At 56.6% G+C, this 27,623-nt stretch overlaps 2 gene segments (V, D, J or C); both read right to left on the bottom strand.

The window, feature by feature from the left end:
- Nucleotides 1-3,347: 3,347 nt before the first annotated feature.
- Nucleotides 3,348-15,243, bottom strand: LOC101355523 (immunoglobulin heavy constant alpha 2-like). The segment is given in 7 exon segments: nt 3,348-3,482; nt 3,807-4,036; nt 6,946-7,278; nt 7,451-7,771; nt 7,951-8,272; nt 14,460-14,593; nt 15,126-15,243. Coding segments are annotated over 6 exon segments (1,389 nt in total).
- A 3,131-nt stretch (nt 15,244-18,374) lies between these two features.
- LOC101356044 (immunoglobulin heavy constant epsilon-like) lies at nt 18,375-26,314 on the bottom strand. The segment is given in 5 exon segments: nt 18,375-18,842; nt 18,940-19,260; nt 19,348-19,671; nt 20,056-20,352; nt 26,311-26,314. Coding segments are annotated over 5 exon segments (1,284 nt in total).
- Between the last annotated feature and the right edge of the window lie 1,309 nt (nt 26,315-27,623).

The following is a 27,623-nucleotide window of genomic DNA, read 5'->3' on the forward strand; positions in this document are numbered from 1 at the left end:
AGGACCACTCCCAGGACATGGCAGGCACAGCCAGTGAGTAGTAGGGCCGCTGACCGGGTCTGCAACTCCAACCCCAATGTCAGGCGTGTTGCTCAGCCTTGTAGGACACATTGGGGAGACAGCCCCAGTGTGAGCCCTGAGCCCACGGGGCCTAGAGAGAGGATGTGTGTGTGTGTATTTGTGTACATGTGATTGTGTGAGTGTGTATGTGTGAGTTTTTGCATCTCTGCCCTGTCTCTCCTGCTGACCCTATTTCTCTTAGTATCTCTGTCTCTCCCCCATCTCTACCTTTTCTGCTGTCCCTTTTCTTTCAATGTCTCTTCCTCATCTCTGTGCCTATCTCTCCTGCTGTCCCTATTTCTCTCAGTTATCTTTCCCTCATCTCTGTGTCTGACTCTCCTGCTGTCCTTGTTTCTCTGTGTCTCTAACTCTCCCTATCTCTGTCTCTCCTGCTATCCCCATGTCTCTCAGTGTCTCTGTCTCTCTGATGCTGTCTCTGTCTCTCCCATTGTCCGTTTCTCTCAGTGTCTCTGTATCTCCTCGTCTCTGCCTCTCCTACTATCCCTGTTTGTCTCAATGTCTTCCCTCATCTTTGTCTCTGTCTCTCCTGCTATCCATGTTTCTCTCAATGTGTCAGTCTCTCCCCCATCTGTCTCTCCTGCTATCCCCATGTCCTTCAGTGTCTGTATCTCTGATCTTGTCTCTCTCTCCCACGGTCCCATTTCTCTGTGTCTCTGTCTCTCCCCCATCTCTGCCTCTATCTCTCCAGCTGTCCCTATTTCTCTCAGTGTCCCCCTCTGTCCCCCATCTCTGTCTCTCTCTCCAGCTGTCCCTGTTTCTCTCAGTGTCTCTACCTCTCTCCAATCTCTGCCTCTCCTGCTGTCCGTTTCTCTCAGTGTCTCTCCCTCATCTCTGTCCCTGTCTCTCTTACTGTCCCTATGTCTCTGAATGTCTCAGTTTCTCTCACTGTCCCCATTTCTCTCACTGTCTTTGATTCTGTCTCTCTTGCTGTCCCTGTTTTTCTCACAACCTTTGATTCTGTCTCTCCTGCTGTCCCCGTTTCTGTCACTGTTGCTGTCTCTCCCCATCTCCTTCTCTTTTTCTCTTGCTGTCCTTGTTTCTATCAGTGTCTCTGTCAGTCTCTGACCCTGTCTCATCTCTTTCTGTGTCTCTCTCTCATCTCTGTCTCTCTCTCACTGTCCCCTTTTCTCTTACTGTTTCTTTGTCTCTCCCCTATCTCTGTCTCTCCTGCTGTCACTGTTTCTCTCAATGTCTCTCTCTGACCCCATCCCATCTCTCTGTCTGACCCTGCTCAGTGATCCCGCCTTGGACCCTTAGGGTCTGCGTGTGGGGTGCAGGTCCTGCCCTGAGCCAGTTCTGAGTGGCTGAGAGTCCTGGGCATGTTTGTTTTGGACACAGTGGGAGGCTGGTGGCTAGTGGAATCCCTGGGTTGTGCCCCACATTCTGCCTCATTCTAGGGGCCTGGGCAGAAAGAAGCAGGAGGGAGGAGCGTGTGGGGCGGAACCTGACAGAGCAGGGCCAGGGCCTGGGCTGGGGTCTGCAATGCAGTGCCCCACTGGCCTGCTGTGTCATGGGCACTGTGTTGTGGGGGCTGGAAACTGAACATTCTGCCTCTGGTTGAAGTCTTACTCAGGTGGACACCAGAATTACCCTCTGCAGATCCTGGGCTGACCATGGCTACATGTGGCTGACTCTGGCTGACCCTGGGCTGACCTTGACTGACCTTAGATAGACACTGGCTGATCTTAGTTGACCCTGGGCTGACATTGGTTGACCCTGGGTAACCCTGGACTGATGAAGGTCATTGTGGAGTGGGGGCTGAGTCCTTCAGCAGGCTCTGGGGAAGCTCACTACCCTGGAAAGCCCCCCAGCCCTAGTCCTGGCACCTTTCCTAGCCAGGGAGAGGTCACCTGGCTAAGTCTCAGTTTCAGGGCATGATTCTCAGAAACATAGGCACTCTGGTCAGGACACCTGGGCTGGGCTCACAATGACTCAGAGGCATAGGGGGCTATTTTGGGTGTTCCAGCAGGTGATGGGGATGCAGAAGCCTTGAGAAGAAAGAAAAACAAGAGAACACAAACATTCTTGATTACCCCCTCCCTCTTACGGTTTCCAACTCCCTATACCCTCCACTACTTCCACTAACCCTTGTGACCTTCATGGCCTGAGGGAGCCAGGCATAGCCCAAACCAGCCTGAGTTCTGGGGCTGTTCTGCTCTGTGCCACATCTGCCCTGAGATGATGACAGGGGCTGGGTGATCATTACAGGGGCTGAGTGGTCAGGACAGGACTGAGAGATGATGACAGGGGCCAAGTGGTCAGGACAGGGACTGAGTGATCAGGGCAGTGGTTGAGTGATCAAGACAGGGGCTGAGTGATCAGGACAGGGACTGGGTGATCAGGACAGGGGCTGAGTGATGATGACAGGGGCCAAGGGATCTGGACAGGGATTAAGTCATCAGGGCAGTGGTTGAGTGATCAGGACAGGGACTGAGTGATCAGGACAGGGGCTGAGCAATCAGGACAGAACTGAATGATCAAGATAGGGACTGAGTGATGACAACAGGGGCTGAGTGAGGATGACAAAGGCTGAGTGATCAGGACAGGGTCAAGTGATCGAGATGGGCTGAGTGATCAAGACAGGGCCCAGAGATCAGAGCAGGGCTGAGTGATTTGGACAGGGATCAAGTGATAAGGACAAGGATGAGTTATCAGGAGAAGGGCCTGATGATGAGGCCAGGAGCTGAGTGATCATGACAAGAACTCAGTTATCAGGGCAGTTGCCCAATATTCAGGACATTGGCTGAGTTATTACAATAGGAGCTCAGTGATCAGGAAATGGGCTTTGTGATTAGGACAAGGGTGAGCAATCAGGACAGTGGCTCAGTAATCAGGACAAAGGCCCAGGGATCATTGCAGGGACCCAGTGGTGAGTGATCAGGACAGACACACAATGATAAGGACATGATTCCAGTGATGAGGACAGGAGCCCAGTGATCAGGACAGATGCCCAGTGATCAGGACATGGACCTAGTGATCACTACAGCGGTCTAGTGATCAGAACTAGGTCGAGTGATCAGGTCAGGGACTAGTGATCAGGACAGGAACCAGTGATCAGGACAGGGGCCTCAGGTCATGGGGCTATTTTTCTGGATACTCTTCTGTGGGCAGTGCCACACCTGGCCTTGGTTCCAGATGGTTTATGCCCTTGGCCTCATCAGGTCCTCTAAAGGTACTAGGCACTCCTGTCTGTATTTTCCATGTGAGTCCCCACAGACATGCATCACCAAGACTGAATTGCAGCCCCTCCCTTCTCCTCTCATACAGGTCTCTGAGAAAGTTTGGCTTTTGGATCTGTTTATTGCATGGGGCAAGCTTGTGCAGGAGTAGTGGGGACTTCAGAGCAGGGCTGATTTTTGGCATCCAGAGCAGACTTCTCCAGGGCTCCATGGTGCTTCCACCTGTGGACACAGAGGCAGTAGCTAGTGTCTAGGCAGGGGTGGTCCTGAGTGTGGGCAGGGTCCTGCCAATGGCCATCCCCCTTCATGTAGGGCTCCCAGGAGACTGCAGGAGTCCTGGTGTTCCTGCACTGAGAAGTGCATGCCCCGTCCCTGGCTGGGTGACATAAATGTTGACTTCAGCACCTACCTGTGTCCTCAGTGTCTGTTATGGGACCACCTCTGGGCAGAGCAAGGCCAGCTACAGTAGGCAGCTCCAGCACCCCCCTGAGCTGTGCAGCTCTGCCCCCGAGGCCTCCTCCCTGCCTTCCTGGGCCCAAGACACACCTGGGCCTGCAGCTGGTCAGTACTGAGGAACTTCCTTGCTGCCCTGGGGGCCCCAGATGCTGGTCACTGTCAGTGCTGTGCTGTAGACGAGGCTGAGCAGGAAGAGTGTGAGCAGAGTGACAGTGGTTGGCCACAGGCTAGCCCCTTGTGCCTCCTCCTCCAGGCTGTCCTGTGGCAGGTCCAGCACCAGCCATGGGCAAGGCTTTTGCCAATCTGCAAGACAGGAAGGCCTGCCAGGCCCAGACTCAAGTGGTCAGGGGCCCAGACACTCCCCTCCCAGGCTTCTTGGGGCCCGAGTCACTGGCAGGGGCCCCCTGTCTCAGGTCTGAGACTTGCCTCAGGGAGGACAAGGAAGCAGGAGGTCCACAGGAAAGGGGCTTGGGCTCTGAAGACCCTGAGATGCCTGTAGGAACCCTGTGTCTTGGGGGTCTCAGGGTGCCTTGGTAAGAGAGATCTGCACAGGGTGGGAAGGGGGGCACTATCTTTGATGTTCCACCCAAGGCCTCTGGGTCTCAGCCCCAGATACTCAGCAGGCGCTTACCCAGGACCCTCTCCAGGCTTGCCTTGGGCTCAGAGGGCCATGGAGGACCTAGACACAGCCAGCTCTCAAGGAGCTCCAGGTTGAGACACAGACCTGAGTCTGCAGTTCATTGGGCCAAGGGCTGGTTGGGGCATGCCCAGGGGCCCTTCTTGCCCTCCCAGGGTATGTGGCTGAGGGACCACAGGGAGTACTAGGGAAGACCAGGTGAAGGCCACTAGCACAGACAGCCCTGGCTGTCTTCAGGGTCCCAGGGCATGGATCACCCATGTCAAAAGGGGCTTGGGCTTGTTTGTCGTATGCTGATATATCCAATTATTTATCCATCTGCCCACCACCCATCTATCCATCCATCTATTCACTCACTCACCCATCCATCTCTCCATCCATCCACTACCCATTCACTCACTGATCCATCTGTAAATCCATCTACCCATCTATCCATAAAGTTATCTGCCCACCCACCCATCCATCCATCCATCCATCCATTCATCCATCCATCCATCCTCCATCCCTCCACCCATGCAACTATCTATCCATCCACCTACCTACCCATCTGTCCATCCATTCATACACCTATAAAGCCATCCATCCATCCATCTTCCATCCATAAATCCATTCATTCATTCACCCACCACCCATTCATCTATCAACTCACCCATCCATCCACTCATCCATCCATCTAACCATCCACCCATCCATCCATCCATCCATCCATCCATCCATCCATCTATCCTTCCGTCCACCCATTTGTCTACCCACCCGTATATTCATTGTACATCCTATGATGCATTCTCTTATTTGCTTGCTGCCCACCTGCTGACCAGCGCTTTATTGTTGATTCTTCCTCCCTCCCCTTTGGAAAGCCCTTCCGTTAGGCCAGGTCCCATGCTGAGTCTCTAGGGATGGCTGGAGCACCTTTAGGATAGCACTTCCCCACCTTACCTGCCACTCTCCCTATCACTGTTTGGACTACTATACCCTTGACAGGGAGCAGTGGCAAGGGTGGGTAGCGGACCCCACCCTACCATGGCCCTGGGAGCAGAGGAAGGCAGCCACATGGCTGGGTCCCCCTGGAGAGGCCAGGAAGGTTCTGAAACAAGAGCAGGAGCCCCACTGCCCCCTTGTGGGAGTGGTGGTGCCAGGTGTCCCCATCGCAGTCTTGGGTTGCCCTCTCTGTGCTCTGTCTCTCCAGGTGTCCCCCTTCTATGGGGAACCCCAGGCAGAAGCTGCAGGCCTTCTGAAGTTCTTGGCTGGAAGCTCTCTGGCCTGATTCTAACCCCCTTCCCCAGCCCTGCCCCTACCCTGTCTATTGTATAGACCTTACTTTAGCTCAGGAAGGGATGGAACATTTAAGTCTGGGGGCCCAGGCTGGTGCAGCGGCTTCCTGGGAGGAGCTGTGGAATAGGGCTTTGAGTTGTGTGGAGCTGAGCACACAGGGCGGGACAGGAGAGGGCCCAGGAGGGGTTCTGGGCAGTGGGGCTGGGCCTCAAACCCCAGGTTCTGGGGCAAGACTAGGGGAAAACCCAGCTAGGAGGCTTTGGAAGGGACTCCCCTTGCCTTTCTGGAGCTGAGGTCTGTGCTTTGAACTTCCTGAACCTGCAGGGGCTCTGATGGCTGTGTGGGCATGCATACATGTGCATATATGTATGTGTGTGTGTGCATGTAGCCGTGTGTGTATGCATGTGTGTGCATGTGGCACATGTGCACGTATGTAGGTGCATTGTGTGTGCATGTGTATGTGTGCATGTAGCCATGTGTGTGTGGGTATGCAAGGACATATGTAGGTGCATGTGTGCATATGTAGGTGCATGTGTGTATGTGTGTCTATCCACAGAGTGATGTGATTAGGGAGGTGGAGAAGGCTGTGTTGGAACTGGGGTTGGTCCCATTCTGCACAAGTCAGTGAGCAGACTTAGCGCCCAGGTGTTTCACGGCCTGAGCCTGCACTCACTGAGGCAGCTGTGGGGCCTGGGTGTGCCCTTCTTCCCAGGAGTGCCGCTGGAATCTAGCCTCAGTCTCTTGGCCACCCTTCCCTGACACTCCCTATTTCCTGGGTGCCCTGTTCTCATCTTACCTTCTCTAATAACAACCCCCCTCCCCCAACCTGATGCAGCCAGAGAGAGCTTTCTAAGATACAAATGAACACATTACCTTTCCATTCAAAACCTTCCCATGGCACCCACTGACCTGCAGGTCATCTCCAGGCCTCTGATCTCACTCTTAGCTTAGCTTCACTGGCCATCCACAGATACACACACATGTCCACACATGCACGCACTCACATGCATGCACACATGCACACACATGTGCAAACACTGATTCTCATACATTCACGGGTGGGAAGGCATGCCAAGGTGCGGCTGAGCAGGGAAACTGAAGCCTGACAGGGTCAGGACAGAGGGCTGCCCTTTCTTCCCTGCCCTTGCCCTTCCCAGGCATGCTGCCAACAACCAGGATGGACAGACAAGCAGCTGGATGGAAAAGCAGGGCTGCTTCTGGTGGAGCACGGAGTTTATTCGAGGGGTGAGGGTGGGGCTCAGTAACAGACTCCATCCGCCTCGGCCATAACCACAGACACATTGACGTGGGTGGGTTTACCGGCCAAGCGGTCGATGGTCTTCTCGGTGAAGTCCAGGGGCAGGGCCTCATGGCCCACCAGGCAGGAGAAATTATCACCCTGCTTCCAGGTCTGGGCCTCCACGCGCAGCACACTGGTCACGGCAAAGGTGACAGCTTCCTGGCCTGGCTCCTGCCGTGGGGGCCAGGTCAGGTAGTTGTTTTGGGGCAGCTGCTGGGCCCCGTGCCGCCAGCGCACCAGCACGTCTTGGGGGCTGAATCCACGCACCACGCATGTCAGTGTCACCAGTTCGTTCAGCGCCAGCTCCTCCGCCGGTGGTGGCAGCAGGTGGACCTGGGGTGGGAAGCTGTTCCCTGTAGGCGAGAGAACAGGTACGGGGCTGGGTGGGGTGGGCACTCAGGCTGCAGCCTGACCGTCTCAGGCCTCAGTTTCCACTCTGTAAACTGGGGAGGGAGCCCCAAGCCAGAGGAGCTGGGGTGGGGGAAGGCTTGGGAATGTGCTCTGCCAACCAGGGCTCCAGCCCACCTGAGTTTTTGGAAATGGTGGCAGATTGGGTCCCAGCCTCGGGGTGGGTGGCAGTGCAGGAGAAGTTCTTCCCACTCTTCCAGGGCTCCCTGCAGCCAGGAAGGATGCTGGACACGCTATAGCAGCCACAGGAGTCTCGCTCAGGTGCCTTCTGTACGGCATCTGTCCCACCTGAGGTCTGCCAGGTGAAGGTGGCACCCTCAGGGTCCTTCAGGCCACTCAGTGTGCATGTGAGGTTGGCTTCCGAGCCCAGGAGCAGGTCTTCTAGGGCTGGCCGGTGCAGTGTCAGGCTTGGGTGGCATACAGAGGGGCAGCCTGGAACTGAGAGAGGCCAGAGTGGGCCAGTCTTCCCTTCCCACTGTCCCTCCCTGTTCTTTCTTTCTGACTCCAGTCCCCAGGCTCCTCCTGCCTTCTTTACTCTCCCGTCCACTGCCTCTCCTCCCAAGCATGGGAAGGGTGGCTCCTAGGTCTCCAGGCCCTGTCCAGCCTTGCCCTCTGACCTTTGCAGGGCACCTTGGCCTCCTGTGAGCTTGAGTTATGCTGCACATGGCACGTGAGGCATTTGTTGTCTGGGCACTGGTCAGCAGGTAGGGTGAGCTGGCTGCTCATGGTATACAGGACCCCGGCAGTGTCCTGGATCGGGGGGTAGTTCGTGACGGTCACGTTCTCTCCGCTGTGGTTCCAGGTCACCTTCAAGGGCTCCGGTGGGAAGAAACCCTGGACTAGGCAGGCAACGACCACATTCTCACAGGAGGCAGCACGCTGGAGACTCAGCGGGAAGACTCTAGGGCTGGTCTCAGGCTCTGGAGCAAAGAAGACAGGCTGTCAGAGGGGACAGACAAGGTCATGGGGCCTGGCGCTTGAGTTTGTGCACAGAATGGACTATGGATGCTTGTTCATACAGCACATGCCACTGGCCAGCCTACTATTTCTGCTCCTGTGCTTCCCAAGACATCCCCAAGGGCTGCACAGAGAGGCTGAGTGGCTGCCCCAAGGTCACACAGCTCGTACACCACAGGCCTGGGATTTGAACCTGACTCTCGAGTTCCAGCTGCACTGTTTATTAACCCAGTTCTCAGACAGAGCCCTCATATAGGACATGATCCTTGGAAAGAGCCTTTGGATGGAGCCCAGATATGATCTATGGACAGAGCCCTCGGAAATGGCCTGGACATGATTCATGAACGTGCCTCTGGTACAGGCTGCTCTCAAGCTGTTAGTCCTAGTTGATAAACACAGCTCTGCCACTTACTGGCTGAGTTGCCGGGTGCCCTGAGCCTCAGCTCCCACCATGGAGTGGATACTCCATGGCACCTGGGACTGAGGAGGATCATAAGGGACAGATCCTGAAGGTAAGGGCACAGTCCAGGGCAGAGAGGCCTGTGCCTGAAGCTTAGCCAGCATGGGGGGCAGTGTGCACTGGGGAGTAGAGGGAGCCTCTATGTCTGTTTCCACTTCCCATTTTGCCTGGCAGGCTGCTAGGCCGACCTTCCCAACACACTGCCCTACCTGTCACCCTCAAATAAGCAGCATTCAGCCCATGACCTAAGATAGTCGGCCAATACCAGACTTCCCTCAGAGCCAAGAGAAAAGAAGAGTGAGGGTGTCACACATGCACCTGAAATTGCATGGCTCTCAGGGTTGCCACAGACAGAGACAGAGCAGAGCACAGAACGCTGGGTCCCAGATGCCACCCTCCAACATTGTCTCACACTAACTTGAGTCCCCAGTCCAGTTCAGCCCAGTGAGCCCAACCCAGCTTAACCCAATCAGCCCAGTCCTGCAAAGTCCAGCTCAGCTGAGCCTAGCTCAGCTGGCTCGGAACAGTCCAGCAAAGCTCAGCTCAACTTAGCCAAGCTCAGCTCAGCTAGCCCAGCTCAGCTCAGCCCAGCTAGCAGAGCTCAGCTCAGCCCATTCAGCCTAGCTCAGTCCAGCTCTGGTCAGCCTAGCTCATCCAAGCCCAGTTCATCCCAGCCCACCTTAACCCAGCTCATCCCAGTCAGCCCAGTCGAGCCCAGCCCTGTCAGTACTGCTAAGCCCACCTCAGCCCAGCTAACCCAGCCTAGCTCAGCCCAGCTCAGCCTAGCCCAACAGCACTCAGCCTAGCCCAGCCCAGCGTGACCTGGTCAGTCCAACTCATCTCAATTTAGCCCAGCTCAGCCCAGCTCAGCCCAGCTCAACCCAGCTCATTCCAGTCAGCCCAGCTCAGCCTAGCCCAGCTCAGCTCAGCCTAGCCCAGCTCAGCTCAGCCCAGCCTAGTTGAGCTGAGCTCAGCCCAGCTCAGCTAGTCCATCTCAGCCCAGCCCAGATCAGCCCAGCTAGTCCATCTCAGCCCAGCCCAGCCTACTCCAGCTCAGCTCACCTCATCTCAGCCCAGCTAGCCCAGCTCAGTCTAGCCCAGCAGAACCTAGTCCAGCCCAGTTAGCCCAGCTCAGCCCAGCTCAGCTCAGCTCAGCTAGCCTACCTCAGTCCAGCCCAGACCAGCCCAGTCCAGCTGAACCCAACCCAGCTCAGCCCAGCCCAGCTTAGCTCAGCATAGTCCAGCATAGCCCAGCTCAGCCCAGCCCAGCCTAGCCCAGCTCAGCTGACCCCAGTCGAGCCCAGCCCAGCCCAGCTCAGCCCAGCCTAGCCCTGGTTAGCCTAGCTCAGCTAATTTAGTACAGCTTGGACCAGCCCAGCTCAGCCTAGCTCTACTCTGCCCAGCTCAGCCCAGCTCGACCCTGCCCAGCTCAACTCAACCCAGCTCAGCCTGGTCCCGCCCAGTTTAGCCCAGCCCCACCCTGCCCAGCTCAGCCCAGCTAGCCCGTTTAGCCCAACCCAGCTCAGCCCAGTCCAGCTAAGCTCAGCTCAGCTCAGTTAGCCCAGCTCAGCCTAGCCCAGCTCAGCCCAGCAGAACCTAGCCCAGCCCAGCTAGCCAAGCTCTCAGCCCAGCTCAGCTCAGCTAGCCCAGCTCAGTCCAGCCTAGGCCAGCTCAGCTCAGCCCAGCCCAGCCCAACCTAGCCCTAGTCAGCCTACTCAGCTAACTAGCAGAGCTCAGCCCAGCTCCACCCTGCCCAGCTCAGCCAACGCAACCTAGCCCAGCTCAGCCCATCCTAGCCCAGCTCAGTTCAGCTCAGCTCAGCCCAGCTAGCCCAGTTCATCCCCACCCAGCTAGCCCAGCCCAGCGAGCCCAGCTCAGCCCAGCAAACCTAGCCCATCCCAACCAGCCAAGCTAGACCAGCTCATCTCAGTTTAGCCCAGCTAGCCCAGTTCAGTCTAGCCTAGACCAGCTCAACCTAGCCCAGCTCAGCCCACTTCAGCTCAGTCCAGATCAGCCTAGACCAGCTCAGCCCAGCAGAACCTAGCCAAGCCCAGCTATCCAAGGTTAGCCCAGCTCAGCTCAGCTCAGCCCAGCTAGCCTAGCTCAGTCCAGCCAAGACCAGCTGAACCTAGCCCAGCTCAGCCCAGTTCAGCTCAGTCTAGCCCAGCCTAGCCCAGCTTAGCCCAGCCTAGCCCAGCTCAGCCCAGCTCAGCTGAGCTCAGCCCAGCTCAGCCCAGCTCAACCTAGCCCAGCTCACCTCATCCCCTCCCACCCCATCCAATCCCATCCCGTTCTAGCCCAGCCTAGTCCAGCTCAGCTCAGCCCAGGCCTAGTCAGCCTAGCTCATCCCAGCACAGCCCCACCTAGCCCAGCTCAGCCCAGCTCAACTCAGCCGAGAGCAACCCAGCCCAGCCCAGCCCCGCTTAGCCTAGCTCATCCCAGTCTAGCCAAGCCCAGTCCAGCTCAACCCATCTCAGCCAAGTCTTTTCCAGTTTATCACTACTCAGTCCAGCCCCTCTTAGCTCAGCTCTGACTCTCCTGCCCTGTGGTCCTCCTGGGTCTCTGTGCCATCTCCCTCCCCCTTTCCCATTGGCATGGGTATCTAGTCTGGGTGTTCTCCATCCTCCTGCCTCAGGAAGGCTCAGGACTGGCCTGACTGAGGCTGCACAGGCTCCTCGTTGTTCAGAAATAGAGATGGAGACCCAGGACCCACCTGCTCAAGGTTGCTGGAGGTTCACTCTCTGCTGAGAGGGACCCTGGTATCCCTCTGGCTAAGCAGCCCCCACATTGCAGGTTCATCGTCACAGCCCACAGTTTGCCTGCCCCAGAGTTGGCTGGAATGGGGTAGCAGGCGTAGGCCTTGTTCAGGCCCTGTTCTGATGGCCATATGGCCTCAGCCAATCTCTTCCTCTCCTATGATGGGCTGTTTCTCCACTGATTGGGCAAGGCTGGATGGAGCAACTTTAGGACACTGCCTGATGAGAAGGGCAGGTTCGGGAGGGGCTGTGTGGCTGCGTGGCTGTGTATCTGGCTCAGTGGGGTCAGTCTCCCACTTCCTGCTCCAGCAGACGTGGCAGCACCTTTACGTCATGTCTGGTCTGTGGTCTGGCTGTGGCAAGGCCAGGTGTGTGAGGCTGGGGCTGTGTGACCCCACAGGAGCCTGGTCTGGCCTGAGACTCTGTGAGTTAGGGAGCAGGGGTATGATGGAACCATGGCCCAGGTCGCTGTCCACATGATGGGGCTGGGGGTAGACGCCAGGAAGAAGAGATGAAAAGACAGAGGATTAGAGGCTCAGGGAAACCCAGACAGAGATAGGCCCAAAGATGGAGATCGAGAAAGTGGAACCAGGGCTGGACAGGACCACAGGAGGGTTGGCAGGGGTGGGGGACACAGAGGGACAGGGCCTCCAGCGTGGAGGCCTCAGGGAAGACCTTCAGTGAGAACTTCAGTATGGGGAGACCGAGCCCTGGGGTCATGGGGTTGGAGCCACTTCAGCCATGGCCATGGTGTGGTTGTTTTTCCTCCACCAGCCCCACGAGTAGTCTATATCCCAGGCCACATGGGGGCTGCAATCTGTCTCAGAGGCCTGGAACACCAGTAGGTGGGGTCAGGTACCAAGACACAGCCTCTTTCCATATCTAGCCTGCCCTCCTCCACAATTTTCTGCTCAAGGCTTTCCTGCTTTGTTGTTCTCACCCAGTGGCCCCCTCAGAGGCTGCCTATGTCATGGCCTGTCTGATTGTGTGCTCCAGCCCACCCACCTGCCCCATCCCGGATCTCTGACTCTGGAGGCCACCTTGTTTGGGCACACAAGGGGGCAGTTAGACCTTGTTCATACAAACGTTCATCTATCCATACATCTTCCTTTCTTCTTGCCTATCTCCCTTCCTTCTTCTCTTCCTTCCTTCCTTCTATCCATCTATACATCCATCTATCCACTCATCCATCAGTTCATTTATCTTTTCATCTATCCATTGATCATCCATCCATAAAGCTATCCATCCATCCGTAAATCTATCCATCCATCCATCCACCATCCCTCCATCGATCCATCCATCTATCCACACATCCATCCATCATCCATCCATCCATCCATCCATCCATCCTCCATCCATCCATTCATCCATCAATCCATTCACCCATTCACAGCTGAGCTCTCAAGCCACACACAGGACCTGGATAGTTATGCCCCAGGAATGGCACCATTGGGAGGGAGAGGCAGTGATCAGGCAGGTGCAACAGGGAATCCTGTTTCCAGAGGAGAGGTCAGTCCTTTCCAGGATGAGGGGCTTGGGTGAGGTCCAGGCTCTCCCAGCAGTAGCGGTGGTGGTCTAGTGCAAACATTTTGGTGCAATGTGAGGAGGGTGGATTGAGAGTCCCCTAGCCAGGAGGCTGGGAGGTTGCTGGATAGATCCTTGGAAGGCTGGACATGCACTGTCCTCACATCCTCAGGCAGGGCCTGCACCTGCCTCTATGCCATGGGAGGCTGTCCCTCAGGGCCACTTTCACCCATGGGATCTGCTAAGGGTCTGGGCACTTGTGAACTAGGGATGTGGCCACTTTCCTTGAGAAATGGCCTTGGAAGCTCACAAGCCTCAGATGGGCCGAGAAGGCTCCCTCATCTCCTCCTTACTGTCACTTTTCTAATTATTGGAACAGTTTCTTCCTGCTACTGACCACTTGATCTCCTTCTGTGAAACCCACTGTCCTTAGGGCTCTTTGTGTGTAAGGTAATCCTTGTCATGAGGTGACAATAAAGCGTATTCCTCAGTTTTTATTTGACCAGGAATGCAAACACTCTCCCCAAAGCACACTTAGGTGGGGAGGGGAGGGAGGGTTATGGAAGGGAACTTTACTGAGAAACCCAAGTGGAAGGAAACAGAATTACCAAGGCTGGGAGAGACTCTGGATTCTGGGTCCTGGAAAGGGCCATAGATTCTTGTTTGGGCTGTGGGTCTTGGGTTGGGCTCTGGACTCTGGGCTCTTGGTCCTGCATTGGGCTGTGGGCTGTGGGCTGTGGGCTCTGGGTAGGTCTGTGGGCTCTGGGTCCTTGGTTTGCTTTAGGGTTCTAGGTTGGGCTCCAGACCCTGGGTTCTGGACTGTATGACCTGGGTTGGGCTGTGGGCTCTGGATGATGGGCTGGGTTCTGGGCCCTCATGTGTTCAGGTGGTTTATCAATCAGAACAGGAGTGACTGGGTGGGACCCAAGGTGGTCAACACCCTGCCTCCCCAGCTCATGTCACTCTGTAGAAGGGACAAGCACTATTCCGGAGCCTGTCTAAAAGCGGGGGTATCATTGGAGGGTATCAGTGGAGGGAATTATTGGATGCCCTGAGCCCTGGGGCTGGTCATAAGTCCATGGGGGTCCCTTTGGGGGTTCACTTGCTCTGTCTCTATCCTTGTCCCACTTTGTGAAGACTGGGCAGCCTTTGGTCGGTTGACCTGTATGGCTTGGATATAGGGGACAGAGTGGCGTTCCCATGGAATGCCACTGGCCTTGGTCGGCGCTCCAGTTGGCCAGCACCAGCTCATTCTCCCAGTCCAAGCCACTGGCTACATAATGTTGCTGTATTCATGGGAGTCCTGGAGCTTCCCCTGCAACAGGGCTGAGAAGATCCACTGTACCTGTGAGGAGGCAGAAGTGAGGCTGGCCCATCAGACTGGTTCCCCTCCTTCACTCTTTGCCAGCCCAGCCACCCATGCCCCAACCTTGAAGAGGGTGACCATGGCACTGTAGCTCACGCTGAGCAGAAAGAGAGTGATGAAGACAAAGGTGCTGGTCCACAGCTCATCCAGCTCCTTGCTCTCGTCCTCCTCCATACACAGGTCCTGAACTTCCAGCTCTGGAGGTACGAGCCAGTTAGCCCAAGCCTCTGCACAGCAGCAGGGGATGGAAGACCTGGTCCACCCTCAGGAGGTGAAGAGAAGCGGGGCCCAATGTTCCGGGAGGGGGGGAGTCAGAGTCCCTCACTAGCGGCCGGAGTGGTGGGAGTTCCCTCTCTGGCCTCCTTTGGGACTCCCACAGTCACAGCCTACTGTGACCGAAGCTCCCCAGTTGGTCATGTCCCTGTGGGAGCAGCTCACATCCTCTTCCCTCTCCTGAAACCAGCAGCCCACAACTCCCTGGGACACGGGGTGGGCCAAGCCAGGGGCCTTTTCTGACCTCTCCTTCCTCTGTCCTCCCCCTAGGTGGCCAGGCATCTTCTCTCCTTTCCCACTGCTAGTAACCTCCACTCAGACCTAGCTCTGCCCCTCTCAAATCCCTCCCCTCCTTGAGAAGGCCCTGCACAGCCCATGGCAGGAGGATCCCAGGGTCATTTGTCCCTCCACCCATGCATATCCCATGGAGGGTCCCCGGGTCAGCATTTCTCCTACCTGTACTTCCCACCCCCATCCTGTGCTGCCTTAGCTCTTCTCCCGCCAGCCCCAGGTCCCCATGAAGCTGCCTGGCCTCAGGAGTGGGTTTTGAACCCTGCAGCTGCTCACAGGACATGAGGCCGGCTCCGGCCCCACGAATCACTGAATCAGGATCTCTGTGGGGCTGGATCTCTCCCTCAGGGGATTGGAGGCACCTGCTGAGTGGGACTAAGGCTAGGTAGGCAAGTGGACACTAAAGCCAGGCCTGGGCAAGCCAAGAGCTGCTGTCTGGGCCACGGGCCATACTGGCCCTGCTGTCCCTTACTCCCATGGCCCCTTCTAGGGCCTGGGCATTCTGCTTTGGCTGCTCCTCCTAATGTCCTGGACCCACAGCATGTCCCCCCACCCCCGCCGCTGGTTCCCTTCTCCAGCCCGCCTCTGTCCTCACAACCATCTCTCATCTCCACAGGCCAGGACTGAGGTGGCGACCAGTGGGCTCTCTGCCCAGGCCAAGCCAAATCTTCTCCTCTTTCTCTCCTGGCACATTGTAAGGGTGTCTCTGCCTCTCCTGGCACAGGGTTGGGGGTCTCTGCCTGTCCTGGCACTTGGCGATGTCGTCTCTGTCTCTCCTCACACAGGGTGGAGGTATCTCTGCCTCTCCTGGCACAGGGTGGGGTGGAGGGAGTATGGAGGGTGAGGGGTCCCGGGTTCTCAGCTCTGAGGAGTGAGTGTGTACATGGGGCCCAGGAGTGTCCAAGCTCCCATGGGGAGAGCGAGGCAGAGTTTCGGTCCAAGGGCCTGGGTCTGCACGTGTTCGTAGTGTCTTCAGTGTGAGCAGTGTGTATGTGGGGTACAAGAAGCTTGTTTCCTGTGTGTGTTTGGTGTGTGCTTGGGAGTGTGTGTGTACGTATGTGTGTGTGCACATGTGATGGGTGTGTTTGGGTCTGCTGTGTGGTAAGTTTGCTGTGTGTGTGTGATGGGTGTGGGGTACGTATGGATATGATGTGTTCGGGGTGTGTGTAATGGGCTTGGTGTGTGTATATGTGATGTGAGTATATGTGTGATGGGTTTGCTATGGGTGTGTGGGTATGATGGGTCTGGGATGTGTGTCTGTGTAATGGGTTTGGGGTGCATGTGATAGATTTTGAGTGTGAGTGTGTGGTGGGTCTAGTATGTGTGTGTGTATGATGGGTTTGACATATACGATAGACTTGGTGTGTGTGTTTGTGTAGTGGGTCTGGAGTGTGTGTGTGTGATTAACTTGGGGTGTGGGTGTGTGATAGGTTTGGGGCTGTGTGTGTATGATGAGGTGTATGTGTATTTGTGTGTGTGATGGGCTTGGCATGTGGGTGTGTTTGTGTGATATGTGTATGTGTGATGGCTTTGCTGTGGGTGTTTGGATATGATGGGTCTAGGATGTGTATATGTGTAATGGGTTTGGGGTATGTATATGTGATAGACTTGTGTGTGTGTTTGTGTAATGGGTCTGGAGTGTGTGTGTGTGTGTGAGATGGTTCTATGACTGTGTGTGTTATGAGGTCCATGTGTGTGTGAGAGAGAGAGGTGGGCTTGGTGTTTCCGTGTGATGGGGTATATGTGAGTGTGATGGGTTTGGGGTGTGTGTGCAATGGGTTTTGGGTGTGTGTGATAGATTTTGGCTATGTCTGTGTGGTGGGTCTAATATGTGTATGTGTGTGTATGATTGATTTGGCATATGTATGTGTGATAGACTTGGTGTGTGTGTGTTTGAGTAGTGTGTCTGGAGTGTGTGTGTGTATATGTGTTTGCATAGTGGTTCTGGAATGTGCGTGTGTGTGCATATGTAACGGGCTTGGTGTACATGTTTGTGTTGGGTCTGGGGCTGTGCATGTGTGGTGAGTCTGGGGTATGCGTGTGTGTGATGGGCTTGGTGTGTGTGTGTGATGGGTTTGGCGTGTGTGTGTTTATGTGATGTATGTATGTTCATAATGAGTCTTCTCTTAGTGTGATGGTTGGGAGTGTGTATGGTGGGTCTGGTGTGTGTGTGTGTGTGTGTGTGTGTGTGTTGGAGGTGCATGCAGGTTAGGTGGTGGGCAGAAGCCTTGGCCCCTCTGCTCTGGTCTCCAGGAGCTAGCATGAAACTGCAGCCTGCTCTGGGTTGATTTCATTTCCATTCCCATACTCAAGGCCCAGACAAAGCTAGTTTGTGTGTGAGAGCATGTTTCTGTCAGGTGCAGCAGACAAGAGCAGTCTGGTAGGGGAGGCTGGGGTCACAGGAGAGACCCATGAGGGGCCAGTGGGCTCCTGGCCAGCACGAGGCCTCTGCATGTCTGTCTCAGAGGCAGTTTCTACCACAGGGAGCTGGTGATTCAGGTGTGGCATGGGGGAGGGCCAGGAGTGGCCACTGTGAGTATGCCTGGGCCCTAACTGTTGCAGCTATCAGTGCTGCAGAGGGAAGGGCACATGTCTCTCTGTAGGTATGGGGACATGTGTGGTGTGAGTGAGTGTATGGGTATGACCATGGGTTGACCCCCAGCCATGAGATGGGGTGGGCTTGGGTGTGCCCTCAGGACCAATTTGGGTCTGGGATGGGACCCAAGCAGTAGGACAAGCCATTGGGTGACCTGCCTGTGGGCAGGGCAAGGTCAGAGGGCCTGTCCTATGCTGAGGCTGTGTGGTGGGTTTGTTATGTGTGTGTCTGATGGGTCTGGGGCGTGTGTGGGTATAATAGGTTTGGGGGGTGTGTGTGTGTGTGATGGGCTTGGCATGTGTCTGTGTGATGTGTGTATATGTGTGATGTTCTCTGCAGTTGTGAATGGAGGTGGGGTCATGGATGAGGGTCCCTGTGTGTCTCCATCTGTGAGGGGGTCTAACTCACTGGGTTTTCCCACCCAGAAGGGGCTGTGTGTGTTCATCCAGACTGGGTGAGGCTCCCGTGAGTGCAGAGCTTGTCTGTGCCCAGCAGAAGTGGGCAGCAGGCTAGACCTGGGGATAAGACCCCAGAGTCTCCAGGAGAGAGAGGCCACGGTGGCTGGATCAGGGTCTCCCTGGGCTGCTCCCTAGAGCACCACTTGCCCTGGCCCTTAGGACTCCTGTGAGCAGGCTGGGCCCAGAGTGGAGTGGGGAGGGCGGCCCCTGTAGACATGGTTTGACACACACTCTCAGACACCCAGATGGACAGACAGAGCATACCCAACTCCTCCTGCCCCTCTCCTGGGGACCCCTTCATCAGGGGTCCTAGGGCCAATGTCAGCCCACCCCCATAAGAACAGCCCAGGGCTCCAGGCAGGCACTTGATGTTTATTGGGGTGGCTTCCCAGGGTCATTACACAGCATATGGAGGGTCTGGCCAGTCCTCCACTTCCCCAATCCCCCGCCCCAGGAGACAGGGCCCGGGAGAGGGTAGGATAGGGGGATATCAATTACCGGAGCCTTTCGACACCGATTTCTCCTGAATTCTTGTTTCAGGCAGTGCCTCATGGACCACATAGCAGGTGAAGGTCTTCTGCTGCTCCCAGTCAGACTTGCTGATCTCCAGGAGGCTGAAAGTGAAGAAGGCGCGGGTGCGGCCACTAGTTGGTTGGGGCTCAGTGGTGTAGACCTGGTCCGAAGGCACGGGCACCTTGTTGCACAGCCACTGTACCGAGATGTCAGGGGGGAAGAAGTTCTGGACTAGACAGGTGAGGGTGAGCCTGTCCTTGTCCCCCTGCTTCTCGGGTGGCGGGAACAAGTAGATCTCGGGGGGCAAACGCTTGCCTGTGGGAAGGCACTCAAGGTCAGCGGGCTTGTCCTAACTGCCCTGCCCAATTCAGCCCTCCTAGCCCCAGGCCACCTCCACCAGCCCCTGGCTTACCGGGGGCCTTGGTGATAGACCTCTCAATTTCTCTGGGTAGGTGTGGGTGGGACACTACACAGTGATAGGTCTCGCCCTCAATCCAGTTCTTGGTGTCCACTGGCAGGGTGGACATGATACTGACTGTTGCATTTTGTTGCCTCTTGGCAGTATGTGGGTCAGCATGCACAGAGGTCCCCCTGCTCCGCGACCAGTTCACTTTCACCCCATCCTCACTGGCCAGGTCCACCACCAGGCATGTGAGCTTAGGCATCTTGTTGACGTACAGGTCGACGGGGCTGGGTGGGATGAGGTAAGCGCTCACTCCTCGAGGTTCAGAATCTGAGGTCAAGAGGGGCGGCATAAAGGAGTGTATGAGACCCTGCCCCCTCTCAGACTGCTAGCGCTTGTGTTAGGGTAGGGCCGTACCTAGGCACCTCTGGGCACTGGACTCATAGGATCTTCCGTGGACAGTGACACGGCAGGTGTAGGTCTTTTCAGGCACCCACTGGCCCTGGGTGATGTTGACTTCACTGTAGATGGAGGCCAGCTTGCCCTCCTGCTTGGGCTGGGTCGTGGTTGAGTAGAGGCCCCGAGTCTTCTCTCCATTAACCAGCCAGGTGACCTCTATGGACCCTGGGGTGTAGCCGGTGATGCGGCACAACAGCTGGATGGTGGACTGGGAGTCACCACGGGGGTCGCATGCTGTGTGGAACAGCTTCACGGTGGGTGAGGTTATGTTCTTGGAACATGCTGGGGTGAGAGGATTGGGTGTGAATAAAGGACTGGACTGTGGAGGGCCAGTGGGTGCTGAGACCACGAGCCAGCTTTAATCGGGGATGTTGTTAACCTCCTTGAGCTCTGTGTCCCAGCTTGTGTCCCCTTCTCTCAGTCCCCACTGCCCCTACGTCCCAGCCAGGGCCCTGAACACACTGGGCAGCTACCAGCAACATCAGTAGTGACATTTGAGCCCCTCATTCTCTGCCTCTACAAGGCAAGTGCCCTCTTCTCCTGCCCTCTGTGGGGATAAGCCCTGGGAGACTGCTCAGTCTCAGCCTGACACTTTCTGGAAGTCCTTCCTCTTCTCCAACTGTGGTCCCTCTTGCTGTACTTGTAGCAACCCCAGCCCTTGCTCACCAGTGAAGGTCCTGTTGATGCTGCTTTTGGGCGGTTCGTGTACCACGCTGCAGGTGAACTTCTGTTGGGCCCACTCGCCTGAGGCGGTCACCTGGCTCACGGTGGTGTAGAGGCTGGAGGCCATGTGGAGGGTGGTGGGGAAGGTCACAGAACTGCTGTTCAGGGAACCAGTGTACCATTTCACGGTCACTGGCTTCGAGATTAAGCCAGTCACCAGGCAGCCCAAGGTCACAGAGGCTTTGACTTCATCATTGCAGCAGAAGTTCAAGGGGAAGACATAGGGGCGGTCGCTGGAGGCTGTGGCGACAGGGCTGAGGGTCAGCACTGGATGGGATTGTCACCCCCAGGTACCAGGATGACTGCTTTCTGGGCCTGTGTGTTTGGTGAGGGGAGGACTTGGGGTGGAGGAGGGGTTGGCTGTGACATGGTGGAGGGACTGAGGCAAGTGCACCCTGTGCCAGCCTAAGGGATCATTTTAGATCTTTTCCCCACTGTCCGATGCTGCCTCTTCCCCCACAAGTCCCAGGCCCAGGATGCCATGCAACACCCCTCTGCATCCCATCAAAAGCAATTTCTTCATCACTACCTTCAGGCCATGCTCAGGAACCAGGGGTGTTCTCAGGACGTACCCACCCTTGGCCCGAAGTGACTGGACTATGGGGCTCTTCCCCTTGAGGAACAGAGGGGCTGTCCCATTCCCCAAGGCTGAGGCTCAGAGCTTGTATACCCCCACTGAGGCCTGGAGACACTTTCAGGAATCACCAGGCTGTTTAATCTACCCACCCACCCATAGACCACCATTGAGGCCCAGAACCCCCCACCCCCAGGAATCATTAGGCTGTCCTCTCTGCCCACCCACCCATAGACCCTCACTGGGGTCTGGAGACCCCTTCAGGAATCACCAGGCTGTTTCTTCTGCCCACTCATCCATTGACACCCACTGAGTCCCAGAGACCCCCCAACTAGAATTCACCAGGCTGCCCCCCAGGCCCCACCTATAGACTCCCATTAAGGCCTGGGAACCCATAAATCTCTCTCCTAGGAATCAGCAGGCTGTCCTCTCTGTCCATCCACCCATAGAATCCACTGGGGCCCAGAGACCCCTCCCCAGGAATTACCAGGCTGTCCTCTCTGTCCACCCATCTATAGATCTCATTGGTGCCCAGAGAACCCCCAGGAAACACCAGGCTGTCCCCCAACCCCCACTCACAGACCCACATTGGGGCCTGGAAACCCAGAAACCCCTTCCTTAGGAATCACCAGGCTGTTGCCTCTGTCTACCAACCTATAGATCCTCACTGGGATCTGGGGACCCAGAGACCCCTCTAGGGAGCAACAGTCTGTCCCCTTTGCCGACTACTCATAGATCCTCATTAGGGAGCAGAGACCAGAGATCTCCCTAAAGAATCACCAGGATGTCCCCTGTCTGCCCCCACCCCAATGTCCTTGTAGGATTCAATGTGGTTAGGTCCCACTGCCACCCACTCTGAGTCTTCTGTTCTCTGAGTCCCTTCGGCTTGGCTTCCCAGTCCCCTGACTACTCTGCCTTGGTTGGTTCCTTTATCACACCCTCACTTGACCATCCAGGACTCCAGGTGCTCTACCCTCCTGTATTGGCCTTCAAGGAATCTGAGACTACTGACCTCTCAGGAAGGGGCAGACCTGGCCCTGACACCCATGGATAGAAGGCAAAGACCCCACCAGCGTCCACCATAAGTCCCTCCCCCAAACAGCACACTGGTTGCCATACATGCCTGGCCCTCTCCCTTGGCCTTAGAGCCCCAGATCCACTGGCCCATCCTAAGCCTGTTCCCAGCTCAGCTCGGTATTGAAGCTGGTTGCAGCTTTAAAAAAAATCATAGTACAGCTCTGTCTGCCCTGCTCAGTTCTGTCCAGCTGAGCCCAGCCAAGCGGAGCCCAGCCTTCTCAGCTCAGCCCAACTCAGCTCAGATCTGTCTAGCATAGCCCAGCTCAGCCCAGTCTAGCCCAGCCCCACTCAGTCCAGCTCAACCCAGGCCAACTCAGCTTAGCTCAGTCCAGTTCAGCCAAGTCCAGCTTAGCCTAGCCCATCCCAGCCTGGCTCTATCCACAAAGTCCAGTTGAGCAGAGTCCAGATGGCCTTGCCTTATAATAGTCAAGACCGGAGAAGACGAATTAATTCAGGTGAGTCCTGCTCCCCACAGTCCAGCCTAACCCAGCCCAGACAGACCAGCTGAGCCCAGTTCAGTCAAGCTCAGCTCAAGTCAGCCCAGCTTGATCCTGCCTGTTCCAGTCCAGTCCAGCCCATCCCAGCTCAGTCCAGCTCAACACAGATCAGCCCAACTAACCGTAGCTCTCTCCATGCAATTCAGTCAATTTTATTCAAGCTCAGCCTAGCCAAATCAGCTCAGTCCTGCCCATTATGGCCAGCAGGCCCAGCCCACCTCAGCCCAGCCCAGCTAGCCCAGCCCAACTCAGCTCAATCCAGCTTGGTTCAGCCCAGCTTAGCCCAGCCCAGCCCAGCTCAGCACAGGACAGCCCCACCCAGCCCAGCCTGGCTCTGTCCAGCTAAGCAGAGTCCAGATGATCTTGCTTTTGGACAGTCCAGACTGGAGAAGACAAGCTAACTCAGCTGAGTCCTGTTCCCCACAGTTCAGCCTAGTCTAGCTCACATAGACCAGCTGAGCCAGATCAGTCAAGCTCAGCTCAAGACAGCCCAAATTGATCTTGCCTGGCCCAGGTCAGCCCAACCAAGCCAGCTCAGTCCAACTCAGCAAAGATCAGCCCACCTAACCATAGTGACTCAATTCAACCAACTTTATTAAGCCAAGCCTAATCCAGTCAGCCCAGCCTAGCCTATTACAGCCCACAGACTCAGCTCAGTTCAGCTCAGCTAGCCCAGCCCAGGCCAACTCGGACCAGCTCAAAATAGCCCAGTTCATCTTAGCCCACCCCAGCTCAGCCCAACACAACCATGCTCTGCCCATTCAAGCAGAACTCAGTGCAGCACAGTACAGTCCAGCTTGGTTCAGTCCAGCCTAGCCCAGCCCAGGCCAGTCCAGCCCAGCTCAGATCAGTCCAGACTGGACCAGGCCAGCTCAGCCCAGCTCAGCCCAGCCAAACCAGGCCAGCCCCACCCTGCCCAGCCTGGGCCAGCCCAAACCATCCCAGCTTAGCCCAGGCCAGTCAGCTCAGCCCAGCCCAGCCCAGCCCAGCCCAGCTCATATCTTTTCAGCGCCATCTAGCAGAGCCCAATTCAGCCTAGCTCAGCCTAGCCCAAACCAGCTCAGCCTACCTCAGCCCAGCTAGCCCAGCCCAGTTCAGCTCAGCCTAACCCAGACTAGCATACCCCAGCCTAGCTAACCAAGCCCAGAACAACCCAACTCAACCCAGCTCAGCCTAGCCCAGCCCAGCCTAGTTGAGGCTAGCTCAGCCCAACCAGGCCAGTCCAGCTGAGTTCATCCCAGCTTAGCTGAGAATAAACCAGTATAGTTCAGTTCAGACCAGGTAGACCAGCAGAGCCAGAAATGGATCGTCTAACCCAGTCCAGCTCAGCCCAGCTCAGCCCAGCACAGCTTAACGCAGTTAAGCTCATAGCAGCTCAGCCCAGCCCTGTCCAACTCAGCCTAGCTCAGTCCAGTTCAGCTCAGCCCAGTCCATCCTGGCTTGTCCATGAAATCCAGCTGAGCAGAGTCCTGATAACCTTGACCTAGGACAGTAAAGATCATAGAAGACAAGCCAACTTAGCTGAGTTCAGCTCCCCACAGTCCAGCCTAGCCCAGCCCAGATAGACTAGCTGAGCCCAGCTCAATCAAGTTTAGCTCAAGTCAATCCAGCTTGATCCTGCCTGGCCCAGGTCAGCCCAGCCCACCCCAGCCTAACTCTTCTCAGCTTAGCCCACCTTAGCTCAGTTCAGCCCCACTCAGCCCAGCTAACCATAGCTCTGTCCACTCAATTTAGTCAACTTCATTCAAGCCTAGCCTAGCCCAGTAAGCCCAGGCTAGCCTATTGTAAAAGGCCCAGCTTAGCCCAGTCAAACCAGCCCAGGCCAGCCAAGACCAGTCCAGCTCAGGCTAGCCAAGGTAAGCCCTGCCCAGGCCAGTGAAGGCAAGCCTAGGACAGCCCAGGCCAGACCAGGCCAACTAGACCAACACAGCCCAACCTAGCCTAGCCCAGCCCAGCCCAGCTCAGCCCACTCCAGCCCAGTTCAGTCTAGCCCAACCCAGTTCAGTTCAGCCTAGCCCAAACCAGCGTAGCTCAGACCCAGCTCAGGCAAGCCCAGCTCAGGCTAGCCCATCTCAGCCCAACTAAATCAAGCTCAACCCAGGCCAGCCCAGCTCAACCCAGGCCAGCCCAGCCCAACCCAAACAGGCCAGCCCAGCCCAGCCCAGCCCAGTTCAGTCCAACTCAGCCAAGAATAACCCAGTGTAGTTCAGCTCAGATCAGGTAGACCAAGATGGTACATTTCAGACTATCTAGCCCTATTCAATTGTTTCCAGCCAGTTTAGGTCAGCCTGGCTCAGGCCAGCTCAGTTTAGGTCAGCCTGGCTCAGCACAACCCCGAACATTTCAGCCAGGCCTCAGTTCAACTCTTCCTGCATCAGCTTCTCCTTGCCCTGTCCAGCCAGCCCAGACTAGCCCACCCAGCCTAGGAAAGTGTAGCTCCCTCAGCTCAGTCCAGCACAGTTAAGCACGATTTAGAACTGCCCAGCTTTGTCCAGCCCAGCCCAGTTGATGATAGCGCATTTCACGCCACCTAGCTCACCTTAGGTTAGCTCAGCCAGGCGGAGTCTAGCTTCTCTCAGCTTGGTCCAGCCCAGCCCAGGACAGTTCAGTACAGGATAGTCCAGTGCAGCACATCTCAGCCCAGCTTAGGCCAGCCCAACTCAGTCAGGCATGGCTGATGACCACCCAGATTGACCAGTTTGGCCCACCTGAGCCCAGGACAGCGTATCTCCCTTCACATAGCTCAGTCCACACCAGTAGTCACACAAAGCCTAGCCAGACCAGTCCTGCCCAGCTGGACCCAGTCCAACCCATTCTTAGTTAGTGTGGGTCAGCCCAGCCAGGCTCAGCCTAGTCCATTCAGACCAGCCCACCACAGAAACCATAGCTCAGGCCTGCCTCCATCATGCAGTTCAGCGCAGGGACAGCTCCTTGCTGCTACACCCCTTGCCAGGACTCTGGGCAGGCAGGCCCCAGTCCCAGCCTATTGCAGACAGATTCCCCCACCCCTACTCCAACCACTGCCTCAGCCTAGCCTGGGCCCTGCTGGACTGTGGAGCCATCCTTGACTGCCTTCCCTTGGGCCCTTTCGTTTCCTGTCCTGTCAGAGAACTTGGACCCTTGCCCTCTCCAGATTGGTGTTAGGCAGTCTCCTGTCTCCCTGCTGCCCTGTGTCCCCATACAGGGAAGGGACAGCAGAAGGACCCACAATGACCAAGAGGCTCAGTCCACATGAGGGGGAAGCCTGAGTGTCCATTCCCTCCCCAGCGGCAGGAGGTCTGGTCCTCACTGCCACTCGCTCCAGCCCCTATGTCAGGGCTCCCAGAGGGCCAGGATACCTTAGGTGCAGGGTCCTAGGGCCCGAGTCCCAACCTGCTGTGACTGTTCACAGGCTCCCTGGGTACTCTGCAGACTCCTGCCCTGGGGGTGGCTCCCAGATAGAAGCCAGTTGTTAGAAACCATTGCTCTTATTTTTACATCCAGAGAAGAGGACCTTGGGGCAGGGAGCTCTGACTCAGTGCTCTCAGCTAAAAATGGGACGGGAACCCCCCGGGGGTGCAGCAGCCCTGGAAGTTCCCCTTTCTCTTTGTTCTTGGGAAGTCAACTGAGGACAGAGGGGTCCAGAAAAAGCTTGTTTCTGGGACTGCACTGGGTCCTGGTGAGGCCTCCTTCTTTGCTCCTCTGCCCCTGCCATTCCTGGCCCCTCACACCCTGATGCTGTGCGTAGACTTGGTGGTGTACTAAGCACAAACGGACATCACCACGAGCCATGGAGCCCCGCCCAGTGGAGGCAGAGGGGTCTGTTCTGGCCACATCTGCTCCTCAGGGGGCTCTGTAAGGAAAGGGTGGAGCCACTTCTTGGACTAGGATATCGGGCATGCAGCATTGTGTGTTCCAGCCTTGAATACAAGGCTTCCCTTGGTGCTTTCACGTGTCAGGCTGCCTCTAGGAGCAGCTGTGGGTGAGTTAGCTGGGGTTTGATCTATGAGGGTCAGGCAGGCCCTGGTCCCCCACAGGCTCCTAGGACACCCAGCTAGCATGGGGCCTCACCCATCGTCCACTTATAGGCCCTCAATTTACTGTTCTCTGGCCTGGGACTCCCAGTTGGGCAGGCTCTGCCAAAGGCACAGGGATGGGGGTAGAGAACATTAGTGCTAGGAAGAGAAGGGGGACTGGCTGGAACCCACGGGAGCCTGGGCCTCAGAAGCACATGTCTGTCGTGGTACAGCAGAGACAGTCCCGTGGGGTGCTGGGGCCATAGGGAAGGCTGGACTCAGTGGCCCTGCTGGAGGCTCCTTCAGCCTCAGCCCTGGACCTATATGGAGGCTGGCCTGGCATGGATGCTCCAGTTCTGTCTGGTGAGCGAAACGATGGTGGGTCTGGGCTCTCCAGTGTTGTTGATGTGCAGAAGGCCTTGTGCCTGGGAGCCCCCAGGACTCCGTGCACACTTGTTGGACAGCTCAGGAAGACCTGCCAGGACTAGAGGGTCAGTGTGGAGTCAACAGTCTCTGGAGGAGGGAGGGCAGCTGAGTGGCATCTGGAGCCTGTCCCTGGACTGTGTGGCCAAGCAGAGACAACTTTTCCAGCCCTGCACCTCTGTAGGAATGTCCAGGCAGGTCCCTCAGAAGACCTCAGAGGGGCTGCCTGCTGGATGTTGGGGCTGGGTGGGACTGACCCAGTGCACTGACCCAGGCCGGGGAAACTGAGGCTGGGGAAGCCAGGGCCAGCCTGACCCCTCCATTTTCCTGGGCAGGCTATCCTGGTCTTTGCCACCCTGCCCCAACCCCCACCCCAGTGACAGATGCCATGTGGGAAGACACGTGGGCAGCATTGAGTTCCCTGGAAGGACCCATGCTTCTGAGAGAAACCACAGTGGGGAGAGTGCAGAGCCTGCCCAGGATGTGTCTACTGCCCAGTCTAGGCCCAGGTCAGGGGTGCCAGGCCCCCAGCGTGCACATATGTGAGCGTGCAGGGCTCAGAGGGGATGGGTGCCCTTGGCATCTCCCTTCTTGTTCTCCCTAGGCCCAGGGGCATTGGAGGCAGGGCCTCAATGCTCAGTAACTTGCCACTGGATCTCCCCTGACATCCTGTTACATACAGGCTTCTGTGGGGTTGGGGAAAGCTGTGTTGGGGGCGACAGTGTGTGGGCCCTAGGGAAGGGGGCTCAGATTTCCACCCTGCTGCTCTTGGGACCCTTTGTTCCTGGAGGAGAACGTTGTCTACCTCCCTCATGTTCCCCATCAGACTCAGGCTAGTCCCTTGTCTCACTCATGTTCCGTACGTCTTCAGGGCTGTGGGTTTCCCAGCCTCCAGAATTTCCTTTCTACCTACCGTCTTCTTGTCCAGGGTGTGGGCCTTGCTGC

This window comes from Trichechus manatus, unplaced genomic scaffold (genome assembly GCF_000243295.1).
Source record: "Trichechus manatus latirostris isolate Lorelei unplaced genomic scaffold, TriManLat1.0 scaffold00053, whole genome shotgun sequence".
Classification (NCBI taxonomy): domain Eukaryota; kingdom Metazoa; phylum Chordata; class Mammalia; order Sirenia; family Trichechidae; genus Trichechus; species Trichechus manatus.